Source organism: Choloepus didactylus, chromosome 5 (genome assembly GCF_015220235.1).
Source record: "Choloepus didactylus isolate mChoDid1 chromosome 5, mChoDid1.pri, whole genome shotgun sequence".
Taxonomy (NCBI): Eukaryota; Metazoa; Chordata; class Mammalia; order Pilosa; family Megalonychidae; genus Choloepus; species Choloepus didactylus.
The window spans coordinates 145,897,812-145,917,800 of record NC_051311.1 but is presented as its reverse complement, the minus strand read 5'-3'; the positions used below and the strand labels follow the sequence as shown (position 1 = coordinate 145,917,800).

Sequence of the window (19,989 nt, the reverse complement as noted above, 5' to 3'; positions counted from 1 at the left end):
GTATGTGTAGGGTTGTGAGCATGCTCAAGACTGTGCACATGCTACAAGAAAAACCTAAAAAGGCCCTAAGCTGTCACCTCTGGCAGAACTTGAGGTTCTGCACCCAGACAGTGAAGGCTTTCCCCAGCACACATAGATAGAGTCCTCAGCAAAAACTGGCAAACTTATTGGTTCCAGGCATTCAGGAAATCTTTGTCCAACCATTAAGTGAACACTAAGTAGCTGAACAGAGACTTTAGTGGCCACACATGTCAAACAATACAAACTGCTAGTTTGTTTATATTATGCCCCCCAGAAAAAGCCATATTCTTTGATGCAATCTTGTGGGGACAATGTATTAGCACTGATTAGGTTGGAACCTTTAGATTAGGTTGTTTCCATGGAAATGCGACCCACCCAACTGTTGGTAACACCTTTGATTGGATTATTTCCATGGAGGTGGCCCCACCCATTCAGCATGGATCTTGATTGGTTACTGGAGTACTTTAAAAAGAGCCACACAGGCCCAGACTCTAGCTGCAGCTGAAAGACACATTTTGAAGACAGCCGTTGAAAGCTGACATTTTGTAGAACACCATTTGAAACGCAACCTGGGAGCAAGCAGATGCCAGCCAGGTGCCTTCAGAGCTAAGAGAGGTTTTCTGGACTCCATTGGCCATCCTTCAACAAAGGAACCCTACTGTCAGTGCCTTACCTTAGACACTTTATGGCTTTAAAAATGTAACTCTGTAACTAAATAAACCCCCTTTATAAAAGCCAGTCCGTCTCTGGTGTTTTGCAAACGGCAGCATTAGCAATTGAAACACAAACCTCTTTAGAGGATTACTTGTAAAAAGTCACTAACCAAACAAACAACTATAACACAAAACAATGACAAGAAACCCTGGGGTAATGGGATAATCTGATGTCCGGAAATGCTACATTATTTAAAAGGTCTAGTTTTCAACAAAATATGCAATAAACAAGAACATATGGCTGATATAGAGGGAAAAGCAATCAATATCAAACTATCCCCAAGAGAGCCCAGACATTAGGTGAAGACTTTTAAATGTGCTATTTTAAATATGTTCAAAGAACTAAAAGAAACCATGTCTAAGAACCAAAGGCAAATATGAGAACGATGTAAAGCAAACACTTCTTGATAGACAGTGTGCTGGTTTGGATATATTATGTCTCCCAAAAAGCCATGTTCTTTAATGAAATCTTGTGGGGGCAAATTAATTAGTCTGTTGATTAGGGTGGAACAACTGATTGAATTATTTCCATGGAGGTTTGGGTCCCACCCATTCAGGGTGGGTCTTAATTAAATCACTGGAGTCCTATAAGAGAGCTCCCAGACAGAAGGAGCTCACAGCAGCAAAGAGACTTTTGGAGAGACCCAGATGCTTGCTGATACTTAAAGATGGTTGGAGATGCAGAGAGAAGAATGTTTGGAGATGCAAAGTTAAGTGATGAAGGCCAGAGTTTGCCACAGAGAAGCTAAGAGAGACCTAGAGACATTTTGGAGAACACCATTTTGAAACACAACCCAGGAGCAAAGGAACAGCAGATGCCAGTCACGTGTTTTCCCAGCTGACAGAGGTGTTCTGAATGCCACCTACCGTTTTTAGTAAAGGTATTTCCTCTTGTTGATGCCTTAGTTTGGACACTTTTATGGCCTTAAAATTCTAAATCTGTAACCAAATAAAACCCCTTTATAAAAGCCAATCCATTTCTGGTATTTTGCCTAACAGCAGCATTAGCAAACCAGAACAGACAGTATCAATGAAAAGATAAAAATTATAAAAAAAGAATCAAATGGAAATTCTGGAGTGCAAAAAGTACAACTGAACTGAAAATTCACTAGTGGGACTCATCAGCAGATTTGACCTGGCAAAAGAATCAGCGAACCTGAAGACAGGTCAAGGTTGTTTCAACGTGAAAATTAACCAGTGTAATATACCATACTAAGAGAATACAGGAGGAAAAAAAAACACAAAATCATCTCCATTGACACACAAAAGGCATTTGACAAAATCCAACTGCCTTTTATGACAAACACACTGAATAAACTAGGAAGAGAAGGGAACTTCCTCAACTTCATTAAGGACATCGACGGGAAACCCACAGCTAACATCCATCATACTTAATGGTAGAAAATTGAACGCTTTCCCTAAAGCAACAAGGTTAACTATATTCACTCTTGCCAATTCTACTCAACATTTTATTTTGGAGGTTCTAGGCAGGACAGCTGGGCAAGATAAAGAAATAAAAGGCATCTAAATTGGAAAGGAAGAAATAAAATTATCTATTTGCAGATATCATGATTTCACATATAGAAAATCCTAAGGAATCTACGAAAAATCTACCAGAACTAATAAACAAATTAAGTAAGGTTGCAGGATACAAGATCAATGTACAGAAATTAATTAAATTTCTAAACACTAGCAATGAACAATCCAAAAATAAAATTAAGAAAACAATTCCATTCACAAAAGCATCAACAAGAATAAAATACTTAGGAATAAATTTAACAAAAGAAGTGCAAAATGTATGAACTGTACAAAACATTCTTGAAAGAAATTAAAGACCTAAATAATGGAAAAGATATCCAGTGTTCATGGACATGAAGATAAAGATAGCATTACTCCCAAAACTTATCTTCAGATTCAACATAAGCCCTATTAAAATATCAGCCAGCTTCTTTACAGAAACTGACAAGCTGATATTGTAAATTTTATGGGAATTCCAGGGACCCTGAATAGCCAAAATTATCTTGGAAAAGAGTTATTTTCTGATTTTGAAATGTACTACAAAACTACAGTAATCAAGACAGCATGGTACTGACTTAAAGACAGAAATATAGATCAATAGCACAGAGCTAAGAATCCAGATTACATTTGTGGTCAACTGATCATCCGAAAGGGTGCCAAGACTACTCAGTGGGAAAGACGTCTTTTCAACAAATGGTGCTGGGACAATTGGATATTCATATGCAAAAGAATGAAGCTGGGCCCCTGCTTCACATTATGTACAAAAATATGACAACAAAAGAACATGCAACTAAAAGAATAAATTGGACTTCACCAAAATTCAAAATTTTTGTGTACTATGTACCATAAGGCTAAAGACAAAAAGAATTATACACAAACACTACCTTAGTAAGTAAATATGTTTATAAAAGCAATTCAGAAACTACATTTATCTATATTCTAGAATTGAGCAAATATGTAAATATACTGTGGACAATGAGAGTCAGGTTTCTCCCTGTTGGAGAAAGGAGTTACAAATAAAAAGAAAAGACTCCTATGTAAATGGACTGAAGTCACTGTATCAGCGTGAATTCATGGTTTTTAATATACATATACATACACAGAGATAAATGTAGATACAAATATTCCAACAGCCATAAGCACTTCTATTGCCCAGATATTAAGTTTGTAAATACTGCTTTCACATAAAAGGACACTGAACTTCTTGGAGCTATGGCTTAATTCCAGAGCTTGGGCAGGAAAAATACGAGATGAGAACACAAAGTGTAAGGAAGTGCTCGAAAAAGTAATAAGGGCACTGTTGAAAGGATCAACCAACTTGAAAGAGCTCTCAATGATAAAATCCAGGACAATCTGTGTCACAAAACAATAGTAAAATTAATACTCATGTTCTATACTAATATTAATAAATGAGTATAAGTGAATAAACAGGAGAGAAAGGGCAGCTCTTCTTTAATTGGAATAAGATTACAATTAAAAAATATAGAAGGAATGACAGAAAATCACTATTAAGGCAAATGTAAACAGCAGAGAAACTGTTGCAAACAAGAATCACTGACAGACGCTAAAATTAGTGGGTGATATGGAAAGAAAGATTTTTGCATTGTTGCAAAGTATCTCTTCAAGATTCTTATTGATTACAATACTTACCTGATTAAAAAAGGAAAAGAGTAATTTCATAATGGTGACATCCAGCGGATACCACCTTAACCAAGTGATTAAAGTTAACATCACCAATAATTAACCAGATATTGACATTATGTATCTCCTCAAATAATGCAAAGAAAAGGGCACAACATCACTTCTGAGGCATTCTAGCCAAAACACATTATCTTAATCTAATCATTTGAAAACAAAGTCTGGGCACATTCTGCAAGATTGCAAGATAACTAGCTATTCTTCTAAAGTGTCGACTTCAAAGACAAAAAAAAAAGAAGAAAAAAAAAAAAAAAGCTGAGGAACCGTCACAGATGGGAGAAAATTAAGGAGATATGAAACTAAAAGAAGAAAAAAAAAAAAAAAGCTGAGGAACCATCACAGATGGGAGAAAATTAAGGAGATATGAAACTAAACACAATGTTAAGAGCCTGGATTGGATCCCAGCTGAAATTCAAATAAGGCCTGTAGGTCAGTTAATAGTATTGTATCAATATTAACTCCAAGGTTTCATAATTGTACTACCGTTTTCCAGTTTGCTAATGCTGCTGGGATGCAAAACACCAGAAATGGATTGGCTTTTATAAAGGGAGTTTATTTGGTTACACAGTTACAGTCTTAAGGCCATGAAGTGTCCAAGGTAATGCATCAACAATCAGGTACCTTCACTGGAGGATGGCCAATGGTGTCCGGAAAACCTCTATTAGCTGGGAAGGCATGTGGCTGGTGTCTGCTCCAGAGTTCTGGTTTCAAAATGGATTTCTCCCAGGACGTTCCTCTCTAGGCAGAATCTCCTCTTCAAAATGTCACTCTTCAGTTGCTCTTGGGGGATTTGTCCTCTCTTAGCTTCTCAGGAGCAAAAGACTGCTTTGAAAGGCCATCTCCAAAATGTCTCTGTAAGCTGCAGCTCCTCTCAGTTCCTGTGCATTCTTCAAAGTGTCCCTCTTGGCTGTAGCAAGCTCGCTCCTTCTGTCTGAGCTTACATAGTGCTCTAGTAAACTAATCAAGGCCCACGCTGACTGGGCAGGGCCACACCTCTATGGAAATTATCCAATCAGAGTTATCACCTACAGTTGGGTGGGTCGCATCTCCATGGAAACACTCACAGAATTACAATCTAATCAACACTAATACGTCTGCCCACACAAGACTGCATCAAAGAACATGGCATTTTGGGAGACATAATACATTCAAATTGGCATATATGGTAATAATATTAGATGTAAACATTAAGGAATGTTCGGTAAATGGTATAAAGGAACTCTAATACTTCTGAAACTCTTCTAAGTCTAAAATTCCTTAAAAATAAGTTAAAAAGAAACTAAGCTTCAAGAACTTTACAACAAATCTCTGCATTTTTTTCAGCAGTTTTTAATACTTGTGCAATACTTTTCAAAAGTCACTAAACTTAAGGATGAACCTTTAGAAGCCTCTTTTGAGACTACCCATTTAATAGCAAAAAGGCACACACCAACAGGGAAACATTTGTTCCTCCTGGTATGTAAAAACAAAATTTTAGAAGCTGAAAACTAAAACGTTCCTCTGTCAGCAAACCATGCTGCAGGATTCAAAGAAAACAGAGAAAATATTAAAGATTTGTAAAAGCAAACAATAAACTATGAGCATCAAAGGGCTCAGTGCGGCTGAGAGTGACATTTTGAAGAGGAGCTACAGCCAAGAGGGACACTTTGAAGAATGCAAAGGAGCTGAAAGAGTAGCTGCAGCTGATAGACAATTTGGAGATGCCTGTTGACAGCAGACTTTTGCTCTGGAGAAGCCAAGAGAGGAAAAATGCCCCAAGAGCAACTAAGAGTGACATTTTTGAGGAACTGTAGCCTAGAGAGAAACGTCCAGGGAGAAAGCCATTTTGAAACTAGAACTCTAGAGCAGATGCCAGCCACATGCCTCCCCAGCTAACAGAGGTTTTCCAGACACCATTGGCCTTCCTCCAGAGAAGGTACCTGATTGTTGATGCACTACCTTGGATGCTTTATGGCCTTAAGACTGTAACTGTGTAACCAAATAAACCCCCTTTTATAAAAGCCAGGGGGAAGAAAAAAAAAGTCCAGCAAAAGGACTAAAATCTAACATATAAAGAACTCATACAATTCAATAATAAACCAACTTAAAAATGGACAAAAGATTTCAACAGAAATTTTCATCAAAGAAGCTATATGGATGGAAAATAAGCACATGAAAAGGTTCTCAACATAATTAGTCATTAGGAAAATGCAATTCAAAATCACAGTGAGATCTATAAATCTATGAATATACTAGAATGACTAAATTAAAAAGAGTGAGCATTCCAAGTGTTGATGAGGATGTGAAACAATTGGAGTTCTCATATATCATAGGTGAGAATGTAAAATGGTACACAACTACTTTAGGAAACAGGTTGGCATACACATACCATATGACTCAGTAGAAGCATTTACCCAAGACAAGTAAAATAATGTGTCAGCCTCAATGCAACTTGAAAAAGCCTAAAAGAAAATACCCCCCAAATGTTAAAACTGGTTGTATTTGACTGATTGGGCTTGACAGTAACTGAGTTTTCTGTTTTCTATTTTCTAAGTTAACAGTAAGAAACCTGAAGCATTTCCATTAAAAAAAAAAAAAAAAAAAAAAAACCATCACCAGAACAAAAAACAAAACACACACATTGACAGAAAATACAGTCAATATGGATTTACTTTTTATAGTCATGTCAGATCTCTTTATTTTCCATTTCCAACAAGTTTATTATATTGCAAGGAAGAAATTATAGGAGATAATTCTGGCAAGAACTGAATCACAATGTATATATGAACAAGGAAAGAAACACAGGCTGGAATACTAACAAAATAAGATTGGGTTAATAACTGACTAGTTGTACATCAATGTCACAGAATTATACACCACAGGGATCCATCCTCAACTGAGCCCAAATGACATCATCAACTCTTTGATGAAGACATAAAAGGTACCCTTATCAAACTTGCAATGGTAAAAACTGAGAAAGGCAACAAATACTCTATATGGCACATTCAGAATCCAAATGAAATTTAATAGGTAAATATGTAGGATACATATGCATATGGATACAAATCATGTCCCTTTTCCCCTAAACTGAATTTGAAAGACAAAGTTGCAGTTAAGACCATAAGTATAAAAAATGGGACTGCAAAAATCACAAAGGGGGTAGGTGGGACACATTTTACCTATTTAATCAACAAGTTCATCTAATTTCAAAACAAGTATTGAATAAGTAGGAGAAAGCAACAGTTGCACCTGAGAAGAAGGCTTAAACATTTTATTTAAGTATATTCCCTAAGTCAATAAGGACATAAAGTTGCCCAAAAAGGTAACCTAACTTTTGGCCACACTTACAGACTTATATAGAACAAAACAGGCGAAAGACCTATTCTGGTCTGTATTTTTAAGATCACAAGATATGCAGTTCCTGATGTCAGCAGAGATAAGTACAAAATGGAAGAAGATGCAGAGAGGAGTAACAACAGTGGTTAGCAGAGTAAAAGCCCCTGCCATATAAACATCATTTAAAGGAAATGGAGATGGTTAATGACAGAAGACTCAGGAAGTTATAAATATTGTCTTCAAACTATTAATTAATAATTATTTGTAAAAGATGGATTAGATTTATCCTTTTTAGTCTCACGTGGTAAAGTGAGAACCTCTGAATACAGACATCCAAGACAGACTTCAGCTCAATACAAAAAAGGAAAGAAAAAAATTAACAGTGGGAACTATTCAAAGATGAAATGTGCTTCCTCACAAGACAGTGAGTTTACAACACGGGTTAAACCAGATATACCTGTTAGAAATTCAATGTGAGCCACATATGTAATTTAAAATTTTCTAATGGCTGCATTTAAAAAAAAAGAAACAGGTAAAATCAATTGTAATAATTTTATTTAGACCAATATATCCAAAACACTTCAACATGTAATCAATATGAAAATTATTAAATTTTTTTTCATACTAAGTCTTCAAAACCCCCTGTATATTTTACCCTTATACTACATTTCAATTTAGACTAGCTATATTCCAAGTGCTCAATAGCCATATATGCTCAAGGATTAGACAGCCACTTGGCAGACTTGCTGCAGGGGGGATCAGAGCACTGTTTGCATGGTTAGACTAAATGGCTTAATAAATCCCCAATCCTGAGATCTTGTGAAACTGTCAGAAGAATAAGAAGTATCAAGAACACACTCAAAATTTTTAAAGGATTAACTTTATTCCACTTTAATACCCACTACTGTACCCTGTGCTCGCTCAACTTATACATTCAATCTGTCTTTTACTGTGGCATTCTAAACACAACATAACAATTTTGCCAAAGAATTATCATCAAGTTATTTCAGGTATGTAGTATATCTCTCAAAGTAGCTTCTTAAAGCCACTGAAACTATTTCTTGTCAGAATATCAAATTCCATTGTTCATAAAAGGTTTGACCGATAATAGAATAAAGTACTAATTGTTACCTCTTCTTTCAAAATTTTCTACAGCTTCCCTACATTACAATACCAAATAGGGAAACAGAAATTAGATTCCTAAGAAAGTACTTTTAAAAAGCTGTGTAACCAAACCAAACTGTGCTTCTATTCAAATTCTTAATAAATTATGATAAATTTTCCTGTATGTTTATAAATTTTTCTACCAACCAAAGCCTTGAAAAGCCATCCTTGTTGCTACTAAAGGAATCAAAACAATTTAATACTTCAAAACTTAAAATTTTAGCTTTATCTATAACCAAGGTCTTGAAACTTACATTTTATTACAATAGCAATATTCTACCCAAGACAGTATTATATATAGTGAAGCTAGAGATCAGTGAGCATTCAGTAAAGCATGTCACCCATATCAATACTATGCCACCAACAAAACTTGTAATATTAAACACAGAATAACTGAAACAATGAAAACCAAGACATTCTAAAGTCTGCCCAGAAGATAACACATAAAAAACTAAGAGCACACCTATGCTGTTACCTGCTAAAGGAATAGTCTTCTAGGAGTCTGAAGTAAGAAAAGGATCATCAGGAACTCAGATGGTTGGGAAAAGTTTGCCTAAATGGATTGTTTTGAGCTGGGCCTTCCTTAATGGATGGATAGGACTTCAATATAAGTAAGAACGGCAAAGGCACAGAGGCAAGGAAAGTTAACACAATTTGATCTAAGAGGCAAAGGCAAAATCAAAGATGCCCTTAAATGAGCACCTAAGTTTTTAATGAAAGAATGTTCAGCTAAAGAGCTGAATTCTAATATCTGCTGCCACTTAGTGTTGTGCTCTGGTGGATAAATTACTCAACCTTCCTTAGCCTTAGACTGGAATAGTATCTTTCTTCATAAGATTACTGTAAGGTTTGCATGAAAGGGTTTGGCACTCTCCATACACCAAGTACAATAAATGATATTACAGCAGCTGTGCAATAGATGATGGCTATTATTAAAGCCTCTGGCCATTTACCTTGCAGATAAGTGCTTCCCAAACCTGGCTGAATCAGAAGCACCTGTGAAGCTTTCATAAAACAGATACCTATGCCCCAGTCTAGAGGTAGGGAACTCGAATTAATGGTGGGGCCTAGGAAATAGTATTTTTAACAAGAACCCTAGGAGCCTATGATATAAATAATGGAAAGATATTTTAAGTTCTGCCACAGGTTAATTACTTTACAAAAATGGTTTCAGATACAAGAATCTCACAAAGAACTATTAAATTTATCCCATACCATGCTGTATCTGAATGCTTGTGGTATTTCTGCATTCCTCCTTATTGACCAAAAATTTGATTTTCAAAAAAGATAGGAGCTGTAACTTATTGGCAAATCTAAAATTACACCAAAATTTAAATAAAGCAAAATAGTAAGTCCCCTCCCCATCAAGATGGCAAAATGAGATGCTTCAGGGTTCCATACCCCTACAGAAGCTTTGAACAATCAGCAAAAACTAGCAGAAACATCTTTTTCAAAGCTCCAGAAAACTAGAGGCTTACAGAAACAGGGCAAGAACCAAATCCAGAAAAAGCCTGCTTTAGAGGTAAGATCGTGTGGCTGACCTTTCCTCCACCCCTCATCACCTCCAGCCGGCCCGTTCTCCCAGTATAGGTTCCCAGTCCTGGTGAGAGGGAGCAGAGTAATCCTCCTACACATACTGGGGGCATGTGTACAGGCACAATCTGACTGGTGACAGCCTGAAGGACTGAACCTAGATACATGTCACCAGTTCGCTGTCCCAGAACTTGCCCTGCACGTACAAGGCAGATTCAGAAAGCTCTCCTACCAAGAAAGCTGTGGGAGAGCAGTCAAATCATGGCTGCCTGGAGCAAGGGAATGCTGAAGGTAAGACATACAGTGCAGTGCTCTGTATGTGAGGAAGCTGTATTTTTTGTTTGTAACTCCATGTTTTGCTTCCTACAGGATCTAAAAGGCTAATGCCTAAAATGTAATGGTAAATCAGTGGTTTGGGACTCATAATGTACAAATGTAACCTGTGACAAGAACTACATAACGTAGGGGGGATAGAGGGGTATAGGAACATAGTGTATACTGTTGAAGTTAAGTTCATTATGAAAGCAAACAAGAGCACTATAGATTTAGGATGTTACATTTAAGCCCCATGGTAACTACAAAGAAAATATCAGAGAATACACAAGCTCAGAGAGACAGAAAGTAGAGTACAGATTGTCAGGGGTGGGGACAAGGGAGATGGGGAGTTAAAGCTTAATGGGTGTAGGGTTTCTGTTTGGAGAGATGGAAAAGTTTCAGTAATGGTAGGTGATGAGGGTAACAGCAATACTGTAAATATGATTATTCCCACTGAATGGTATGCTTGGGAGTGGCTGAGGTGAGAAAGTTTATGTTGAATATATGTTTCCACAATTGAACTGAAAGGGAGAAAGGGAAAAAAGGAGAAGAGGAGATGGGGAGAGGGGGAGAGGGAGAGAAAGAAAACAACTAAACAGAACAATGACAATCAAATGCAATACATGATCCTGGATGAGATTTAACAAGGGAGAAGGTTCAAAGGGACATTATTGGGACATATGAGAAAACTGGAGTATAGCTGGTAAGCTTTATATCAATGTCAAATTTCTTGAACTTGATAACAGCATGCAAGGTGGTTACATAGGAAATATCCTTGTTTTTGGGAAACGTACATGGTGGTATTAAATGTTTAAGAAGCATGATATATACCACCTACACTCAAGTGTTCTGAAAATAGACTGATAATAGAAAGACAGACAGATGGATAGAATGATACAGTAAATGTGGCAAAATACTAAAATTGGTAGATCTGAGTATGGGGGGTGTCATAGGTGGATGCTGGAGTTCTCTGCATGGGGTTTGTACTTAACTGTCCTGTAGTCTGAAACTATTTCAAAATAAGAAACTTAAAGAAATTTTTAAAAAAATAAATAAGGGGGTTACATTTATATAATTATCTTTGTAACAATAAATCACCCATTTACAAACAAAACACAAAGTATTTTCGGTGGTCCACTTGCCAGCTAAGTCATTCCAGTTCTCTTTTTTGACTCACCACTGAATTAATATTCTCCTAAAGTAACTCCTAATTGTTCTGTATAAAATCAGCTTTTCCATTCTAACACAGAACCCAAACAGAACTGATTTTAGTTCTATCTGGTATCACTAATGTCATCCTTTCATGCCAAGTTGTCATTTCTCCAAATTTAAAATAAAAAAGTGTTAAGTACTCAATTCATCCTTTCCAGCAACAAGGATAATACTAGACTTGCATACGTGCCCTCTGAGCATCTTACAGTGTTTGTAAATCATGCAATGACCTACATATTTTGGTCTTGGTAGTACTTTTCTATTTGCACATTAACACTATTTTACACATCCATGGTACAGGAGGCATTCCTACTTAAATATCTTTTTATCCAAGACACCAATTATATAGCATATAGCTTGGAATCAGACAGAAATGGAAATCTGGCTCAATGCTTAACAGACATCAGACCCAAAATAAAGAAATAAAATAGGAAATAAAAACCTGAGCAAAAAAACCCACAACAACTTTTAACAGCAAATTAGATAATTATAAACTTCAAAGAAAGGAGGAAGGTACATCCATGACAGCAGAAAAATGTGAAAAACTATGTTTAGTTAAAAAAAACACTACATATTGTATTAGTCAGTAGTCCCATATTACAAGCCACAGCACAGAACCAAATATTCCTGATGGTAATTATCAATAAGTCATTAAGTTCATGAGCAATGTAAGAAATGCAAATTAAAACAAATAAACACCCCAGGAAAATAACTAAGGGAAGGAGACGGCGATTGTTAAAAGATGCTCTTCTCTTTATAATTCTAAAATATTTGAACTATGAAATGCCCCCTAAGTAATAAAATGGCTAGGCAATTTATATTGTCAACATTGGAATGCCATATGCAAATTTTAAAATAACCTGTATAGAGGTTAGTACATCAAAAATTATATTAAATATTAAATGATTAGGTATAAAATTAGATGAGAAAGCATTTTACATATATTATCTCACAAAATATAACACACATTAGAGGTTCGCAACTCTGGCTTTTCTTCAGAATTATCCAGAATATTTAAAATCAAATTTCTGGGTCCCTATTCCCAACCAGTGAATTAAAGAGCCCACATGTCATGTGTGTTAAAGGTGGCAAGTGGTTCCAATGCCTGAACAAGGTTAAGAATCACTAACCACTAATATTCTACTAACTACCACCAAGAAAAAATACATGTGATTCAGAAAGAGCTCAAATTAGCCTGGAGTGGTTGAAATAGTATAATGTTTTGTTTATTTTACTTCTGGCCAATTGATTTAAATTAATCATAAAAGGAACTACGTATATCTATTGAAAGTTTTCTTTTTAATTAAAAAACGGTTTAAAATAATGAGGCCTGAAAGTATATTAGCTACTGGATATGTTTTCCTTGTACAGATCACCAGAATGTTAAGTGTAACAAATGAAGTGGTATCTTTTTTGTTTGTTTGTTTTTTACAGTAGTGTAAACAGAAAGAATTAAGATAAAATTACTCTGAGGATTTTGCCTCCTCTTACACAAACAATGGTCTTACTCAAAAATATTTAAGGTATTCTTTACAACTGACAATGTATGTCAAAATCTTCCTCAAAAAGAACTCTATGATTTGAATGGACAATTTGAATAAAGACACAAAATTTCGTATGTGCTAAGAACAGTAGCAAAACCCTTAGTTTGAAACAGCTACTGCTTTGAAATATACCAACAGAAATTTTAAATAAGTAAATATTTTAGTATTACTTAAGAAATTGGTGACCTCAGTCTAACTCTGAAAGACATGGAAGTTTCACAAGGTGAAGGTGCTGAACAAACATTCCAATTTCCTTCAACTCTGCTCACTAAACCCCAAATACCAGGTCTTTAAAAAAACAATACCAACAAATTTACTGATTAAACTACAGTTTTTGTTCAATATGGCAGATTCACTTGCTAAACGTAAAATTTCAAAGCACAAATTAATAAAAATTTACAATAATCTTAAATTTGTCTATTTTCCATTCTCAGTATCTTTCCTAGTATTCTTAGTATGTTCTCCAGGCCTCTTAAATTCATGTTTAAACTTCTGTTTCAAGAAATTCATTTTGAAATTCATCCATTTACTCAAGCCAGAAAGCGTAGATATTTGCCCTAATATCTCACAACTGTTTCCTTTGCCAATGCCCTAGTTCTGTCCTTCATTTTCAGTCCTAGGACTCATGCATTAACCTTCCTCAATTCGCTGGCCCCACCTTGGTACCCTATCCATCCCTCCCAAGTGCTGCTCGAATAATCGGTATGAGTCTCATGGTTACCACTCTTCTCCTCTTTGAAATCCTTCAACAGCTCCTCAGAAACAGTAAGATAAAAAATCAGAACTCTTCAGCATAGCACACAAGGTCTGTGTGCTGGTCTTTCACTTCATCATAACCTTACATTAACATGGTATCTCAGCTTGGAATAAATCTCTTTACGCTTCTTCTGCCTAATAATTCTACCCACCTCTGAAGATTTACCTCCTCCAGTTTGGAAAAGATAACCTGCTCTGTGCTCCCACTGTATACTCTACATACCTTTAATTATACCACAAAATATTTACTAATCACATGCAAGGTCCAGGGCTACAAAAGTGAAGATAACACAGTCCTTGATCTTAAGCAACTCACATTGACAGCCAAAAAGTAAGTCGGTTGCAATATAGTCTGAAACCTGTTTTAAAGGTAACAACTGAGGACTCATGCATCAGGAATCAAGCAAGCAATTGCCATGAATTACTTCATTTACTTCTATAATAACCTTATGATCCTCATTTTGCAGGGAAAGAAAGATAAAAGTTCTGTTATTTGCCCCAAGGTTCGGTTAAGCTTTAGAATTGGAATCTGAATTCAGATCAGACTCCAGAACCTAAGCTCTTCATCACCATCCCTCTATTTCTACTGTCACAACATTTAACCTAGTTTTCCTAGTGCCCAGCACACAAATATATATTTGTTAAATGAATGACCTTGAGTGTTGAAGTCCTAAACAAGTAATAACTAAACAGCAATACTATCACAATAACTGCTTTCCTTCAGAGTTCAAAAGCACTGAGATAGTAACATGTGAATTGGTTAATATTCCAAGTTACTCATTATGTCATAGTCTACAATAGCAAAATAACGGACATAAATGTCTAACAGGAGACAGTTTAATCAGATCATGGACTATTCATATAATGAATTTATACAGCTGTATACAATAAGGATGTTCTTTATATACTGATATGGAACGTCTAAGATAAACTGTTAAGTCAGAAAAAAACAAGATGGGATCTGAATTCAGATCCCAGTTCTAAAGCTTAACCAAACCTTGGGCAAATAACAAGGTGAGGAAGAATTTGTATCCCATGCTACAGGGCATGGCAGCAGGGATAGGGAGCAATAAGTGCTTTTGCTTGTTTACACAAAAAACAATTCTGGAAGAATACACAAGAAACTGATAACAGAAGCTGTCCTTGTTGAAGGAAACTGGGTGACCTAGGAGACTGAGTAGTAAGAAGATTTCACTACATATCTTTTGAATCTTCCGAATTTTAAAACAAGTGATTGTATGAGCTATTCAAAAACACATAAACTTAAACTAAATAAAAAGTACTTTTAGAAATGAAAACACACACTATGCAAGGTCCATAAAAGCATGGCTCACAGCTTTCTTGACTACTACTGTCTCCCAGTGTCTGACATTTGTTGGCATAAAATATCTGCTAAATCAATGAACAAAGTTGACAAAAATCTCAAATTATCACTACAAAAATATTTCAAATATGATTTACAAAGAACAGTGAAACTGGAGGAAAAAAAATGGTTTCTATTTTTCCCCAAAATAGTCAATCAGAGCCAAAGATTTTCAGAGCCCCAGACCAGGCCTATTATTTATCAAACTCTGGAGGTAGATTACCAGAATCTATATTCTTTGAAAAGTACCACTATAGTCTTTAAAGTTTTCTGCATTTGAATCTTTCCTAAAATAGTTGTTAGAACAACTAGAGCTTAACAACAGGAATCGACTGGCTTATGGTTTCAGAGGCAAAAAAAAACTTGCTTCCTTTTAGGGTCACTATCTTCTGGCTGGCCAGCAATCTTTGGGGTTCCTTGGCTTTTCCATCGCATGGCAGTGCATGTGATGGCATCTTCTTGCTCTTCTGGGTTTTGTTGACTTCCAACTTCTTGCTTTTCCTGTGGCTTCTTCTGTGTCCAGGTTCCTTTACTTATAAGGACTTCAGCCATATTGGATTAAGGTCTACCCTCATTCAGTTTGGGTACACCTCAACTAATAACATCTTCAAAGGTCCTATAAATAAATGGGTTCGCACACCACAGAACCAGGGATTGGGACCTGAAAAATTACTAAGACTTTGAAAACTTAAAAAAGTTGTTAGAAGAATTAAACTTCATAAAGCTACCCAGAAAAGGACACTTTAAATGTGTTAGCTGTATAGTATATGAATTGTATCTCAATAAAGTTGTTAAACAAAACAAATGTTAGAATCAGATCAGTGTTACTTGGAGCTGTGAGGTTTGACTGTAAAGGGGCACAAGAAACTTTCTGGGTTGATGAAAATTTTCTGTATCTTGACTGGAATAAAAGCTAATGAGGGTACATATTTGTCATACTTCATTAGACTAACTGCTTAAAATCTGTGCATTTTATTACATGAAAGCTGTACCTCAATAAAATAACTCAACAATAATTTGGGAAGCATTTGGAAATGCAGACTCCTGGATCCCTCTCCAAGAGATTAAGAATCCATGGGTCTGTGGTGGGTACCAGTTAATCTGCACTTTTAACAAGAGGCCCTGGTTGATCCAGATGCATGTCATTCAACAATTATACTTTAGAAAATAAAGACCTAACAATGTTGTATGTCCAGTAATTATTGATCAGGTTTTATAAAAATGTATGAATTAATGATAATCTGCACACACGCACACAAAAGCTACCCAGGTGATTCTAATTCTCAAGTTTGGGAAATACCAAAAGTATTAGAGTTCCAGGAGAGTGAACCATGGGCTAAGAAGATTAAGGAAGACTTTTTCCTTTTTCTCCATCTCCTTTAATCCTTCAATGACTATCACCAATTCCCTGGTTCTCAAACAGAGGTGATTCTGTCAGCCAGGGGACATTTGGCAATGTCTGCCAGACCATTATGATTGTCACATCTGGGGAGGGGGACATCTAATGGGTACCGAGACTGGGAATATTGAACATTCTAAAACACACAGGACAGCCCCCCACAACAAAGAACTATAAAATCCCAAATGCCAACAGTTGCAAGATTGAGAAACCCTGACCTAGAGCCACTCTTCTCAAATAAAGCTATCAAAAGCACTCAATTGTGGGCGCAGAGATAAACGAAATAACAGAACTAACAAATTATGCCTTAAAGAGAGTCAATTTTTACTTCCAGATTGGTGGGAAAGAAGGTAGAATCATCTTAAAGTTTTTCATAAAGCAAACAAATATAGAATAAATGCAAACATCACATGAATGCCTAAGATTAAAAAAAAAAAAAAACTTCAAAAAAATATGTAAGCAGGAGCACCTTCAGGCTATACCTCCAACCCCAAGGAGTATTTATTAACTCTCCCCTGTTTTATAAGTACTTTGAAGGCAAAGATTGAGGAGTGCTGGCCTAAAGAATAAAATACAAATCTTAGCATGACAGACAAGACTTCATCTTTAGCCACCCCCACTGTTTGTTAAAGTGTGGTGTGTGGACCAGTGAACTGGTCTCTAAACTGTTTATGTCAGAGAAGAATAGAAACTGAAAGCATAAAAATGGAAATTTTTATAGCAATTTTATGTCTATTGGATCTAGTAATAAAAAAAATTGATGCTTGCATTCTGTCAAGTCGTTTTTTTTGTTTTTTTTTTAATTGTATTTTACAATACTATCCCATGCACGATGGATGGGAAATTTTTTTTTTTTTTTTTTTTTTTTGGCTTTTACAAGGGGGTTTATTTGGTTGCAAAGTTACAGTCTGAAGGCCATAGAATGTCCAAGGTAAGGCATCAACCATCAGGTACCTTCACTGAAGGATGGCCATTGGCATCTGGAAAACCTCTGTTAGCTCGGAAGGCATGTGGCTGGTGTCCGCTCGTTCCCGGGCTGCATTTCAAAATGGTTTTCTCTAAAACGTTGCTCTTGGGGTGTTTTGCCCTCTCTTAGCTGCAGCTCCTCTTCAAAATTCACTCTCAGTTGCTCTCTCAGCTCATGTGTGTTTTTCAGAGTTTTGCATTCTGTCAAGTCGTTTTTTTTTTTTTTTTTTTTAATTGTATTTTACAATACTATCCCATGCACGATGGATGGGAAATTTTAAAAAAAGGTCCTTCATCAGTTTGAAATGCACTGCCCTTTCCTATCCTGATACAGCTAGTAAGCGGAGTCAGGATTTGAATTCATGCCTGTCTGACACCAAAACCCATGTTTTAAACCGTTACACAATACATTTGTCTTACCATTAAGAGCTGGGCTGTACCAGGTACTAGTCACAAGGACTTTGTGTGTCTGATGTAAGGCCTTCAAAACAAAATGCAAGCCAAGCTTCCTCCTTGACCCCTTCACTCAGGCCCATGCCATAAAGTTAGCTTAATACATCTCTGATGATGCAAAAAGACAAAAGACAAAAACAAACAAAAGAGCATTTCTTCTCAAGGCCTAGAGCAGTCACTGAATGCAACTCTTTCTGGGACCCACCTTGGTTTTTACTTGGTTTGGGGGATGGTCTCCTCTCAAGCGGAAGACCCCAGAACTCTTTTACCACACTGGTTGCAAGGAGCAGAATCCTCAGATAATCCAAAATAAAGAAAAGCTATATGCAGTTAACAGCCTTAAAGGTCTTTTCCTCCTCACACCAAGATCTCCAACCCCTACCACTAACTTTTAAAGCCTTAGACACCCCATATCTATATCTGCACATTCCCCAGGTGTTTCAAACTTCTTTGACCACGACCCTTAGCAAAAAGTAAAATTTACACCACAACCGAATATACAATACTTGTGAAAATTTAAAAAAAAAAAAAAAAACCTAAGTGCAATGTACTGCTATTTGTGAGAAATCCACAAAACTGATTTCAAGACCCACTAATGAGTTGCAAACTGCAGTCTGCAAAACTGCTCTGAGATCCAACAATCTACTTTAACATTATGCTCTCATCTAGCAAGTCAAACCCACAATCATGTTACCTTAAAATTCCACTCCTCAAAAATGTACTTTTTCTACATCACTTCTCATTGTACAGTAAATCTTATGTCATTTACAGGCCAAACTCAGTACAGAAAAAGAAATACATAAAAAGTTAGGTTTGCCTCAAAACTTAGTAAATGCATAAATTGCAAAGGCTGAAATTTTTCAATTTCCAATAAAAAATTGAAGATAGCTTATTAGCTCAAAATGTGAAACATGGTTCTCAGGCAGCAGTTTAGTCAGGTAGCAATCCTTCATCGGCCATTCCCAGAATACGGTTGTTAGGGATTGAAACATATCCCCACCAAAGGTACATTCAGGTCCCAATCCCTGGTCCTGTGGGTGTAAACCCATTTGTATACAGGACCTTTGAAGATGTTATTAGTTGAGGTGTGCCCAAACTGAATGAGGGTGGATCTTAATCCAATATGGCTGAAGTCCTTATAAGTAAAGAAAACTGGACAAAGAAGCCACAGGAAAAGCAAGAAGTTGAAAGATGATGCCATCACATGCACTGCTGTGTGTCAGAGAAGCCAAGGAACCCCAAAGATTGCTGGCCAGCGAGAAGATAGTGACCCTAAGAAGAAGCAAGATTTCTTGCCTCTGAAACCATAAGCCAATAAATTGCTGTTGTTAAGCTAAATCATTGTATGGTATTCATTTTACAAGAAACTAAAACATACAGTCTTATGTAGTAACCATAAATTTGTAAGAATTCTGAAATCAACTTGCTCTACCACTATCCTCATTCTGACTGCCCCTCATCTGATCACACACCATCACTAAGACCTTGAAAACCACAGATCTAACTCCCCTCCCCATCAGTTTTATTTTTGTTGCTAACAGTCTAACTTCTTGCCTCAGACAAGCTCAGAAGTTGTGGCATGGATTTAAGATAATTTCTATAGGAAAATGTGCAATTCAAACAACCACTTTTATAACCAACTTTTGAAACTATCTATTGATAATACCACCTTTCATGTAGTGAGGTATATACCTTAAACCCAAACTAAAACTAGCAACCAAAATTTCTTAATCTAAATTTGAAAGATACAATATCCTTTCTATAAAGTAAAATCTACTTTAACATAAACACAAAATGAATTTATTTTCCATTATGCACTTTGATCCTGTAAGCCTAAGAACACAGATTTCTAATAAATGTATTGAAAGGACCTGGTTACTTCATGCTGTCTCAGAGTGACACAATGCCACCATGCAAACCATCTATGCAGCTTCCATATTTATTTCATAGCTCCACTCAACCCTACTTCCTCTAGCCTCACTTACTGAATAGCTGCGTGGAGCGAAAGAAAGGGTTTCC

At 36.3% G+C, this 19,989-nt stretch overlaps 1 protein-coding gene across 3 annotated transcripts in view; it reads right to left on the bottom strand.

The window, feature by feature from the left end:
- Nucleotides 1–19,989, bottom strand: part of SEPTIN7 (septin 7) — a 110,194-nt gene that overhangs the window by 88,504 nt on the left and 1,701 nt on the right. The window contains exon 2 of one of the 3 annotated variants that reach the window (XM_037837068.1): nucleotides 17,850–17,851. The exons of 1 other annotated variant lie outside the window; for it this stretch is intronic. In XM_037837068.1, the coding sequence (XP_037692996.1) occupies nucleotides 17,850–17,851 (2 nt within the window). Of the gene's footprint in view, nucleotides 1–13,144; nucleotides 13,150–17,849; nucleotides 17,852–19,989 lie in introns of all 3 variants that reach the window. One more of the 3 variants, XM_037837067.1, reaches the window with a different exon arrangement.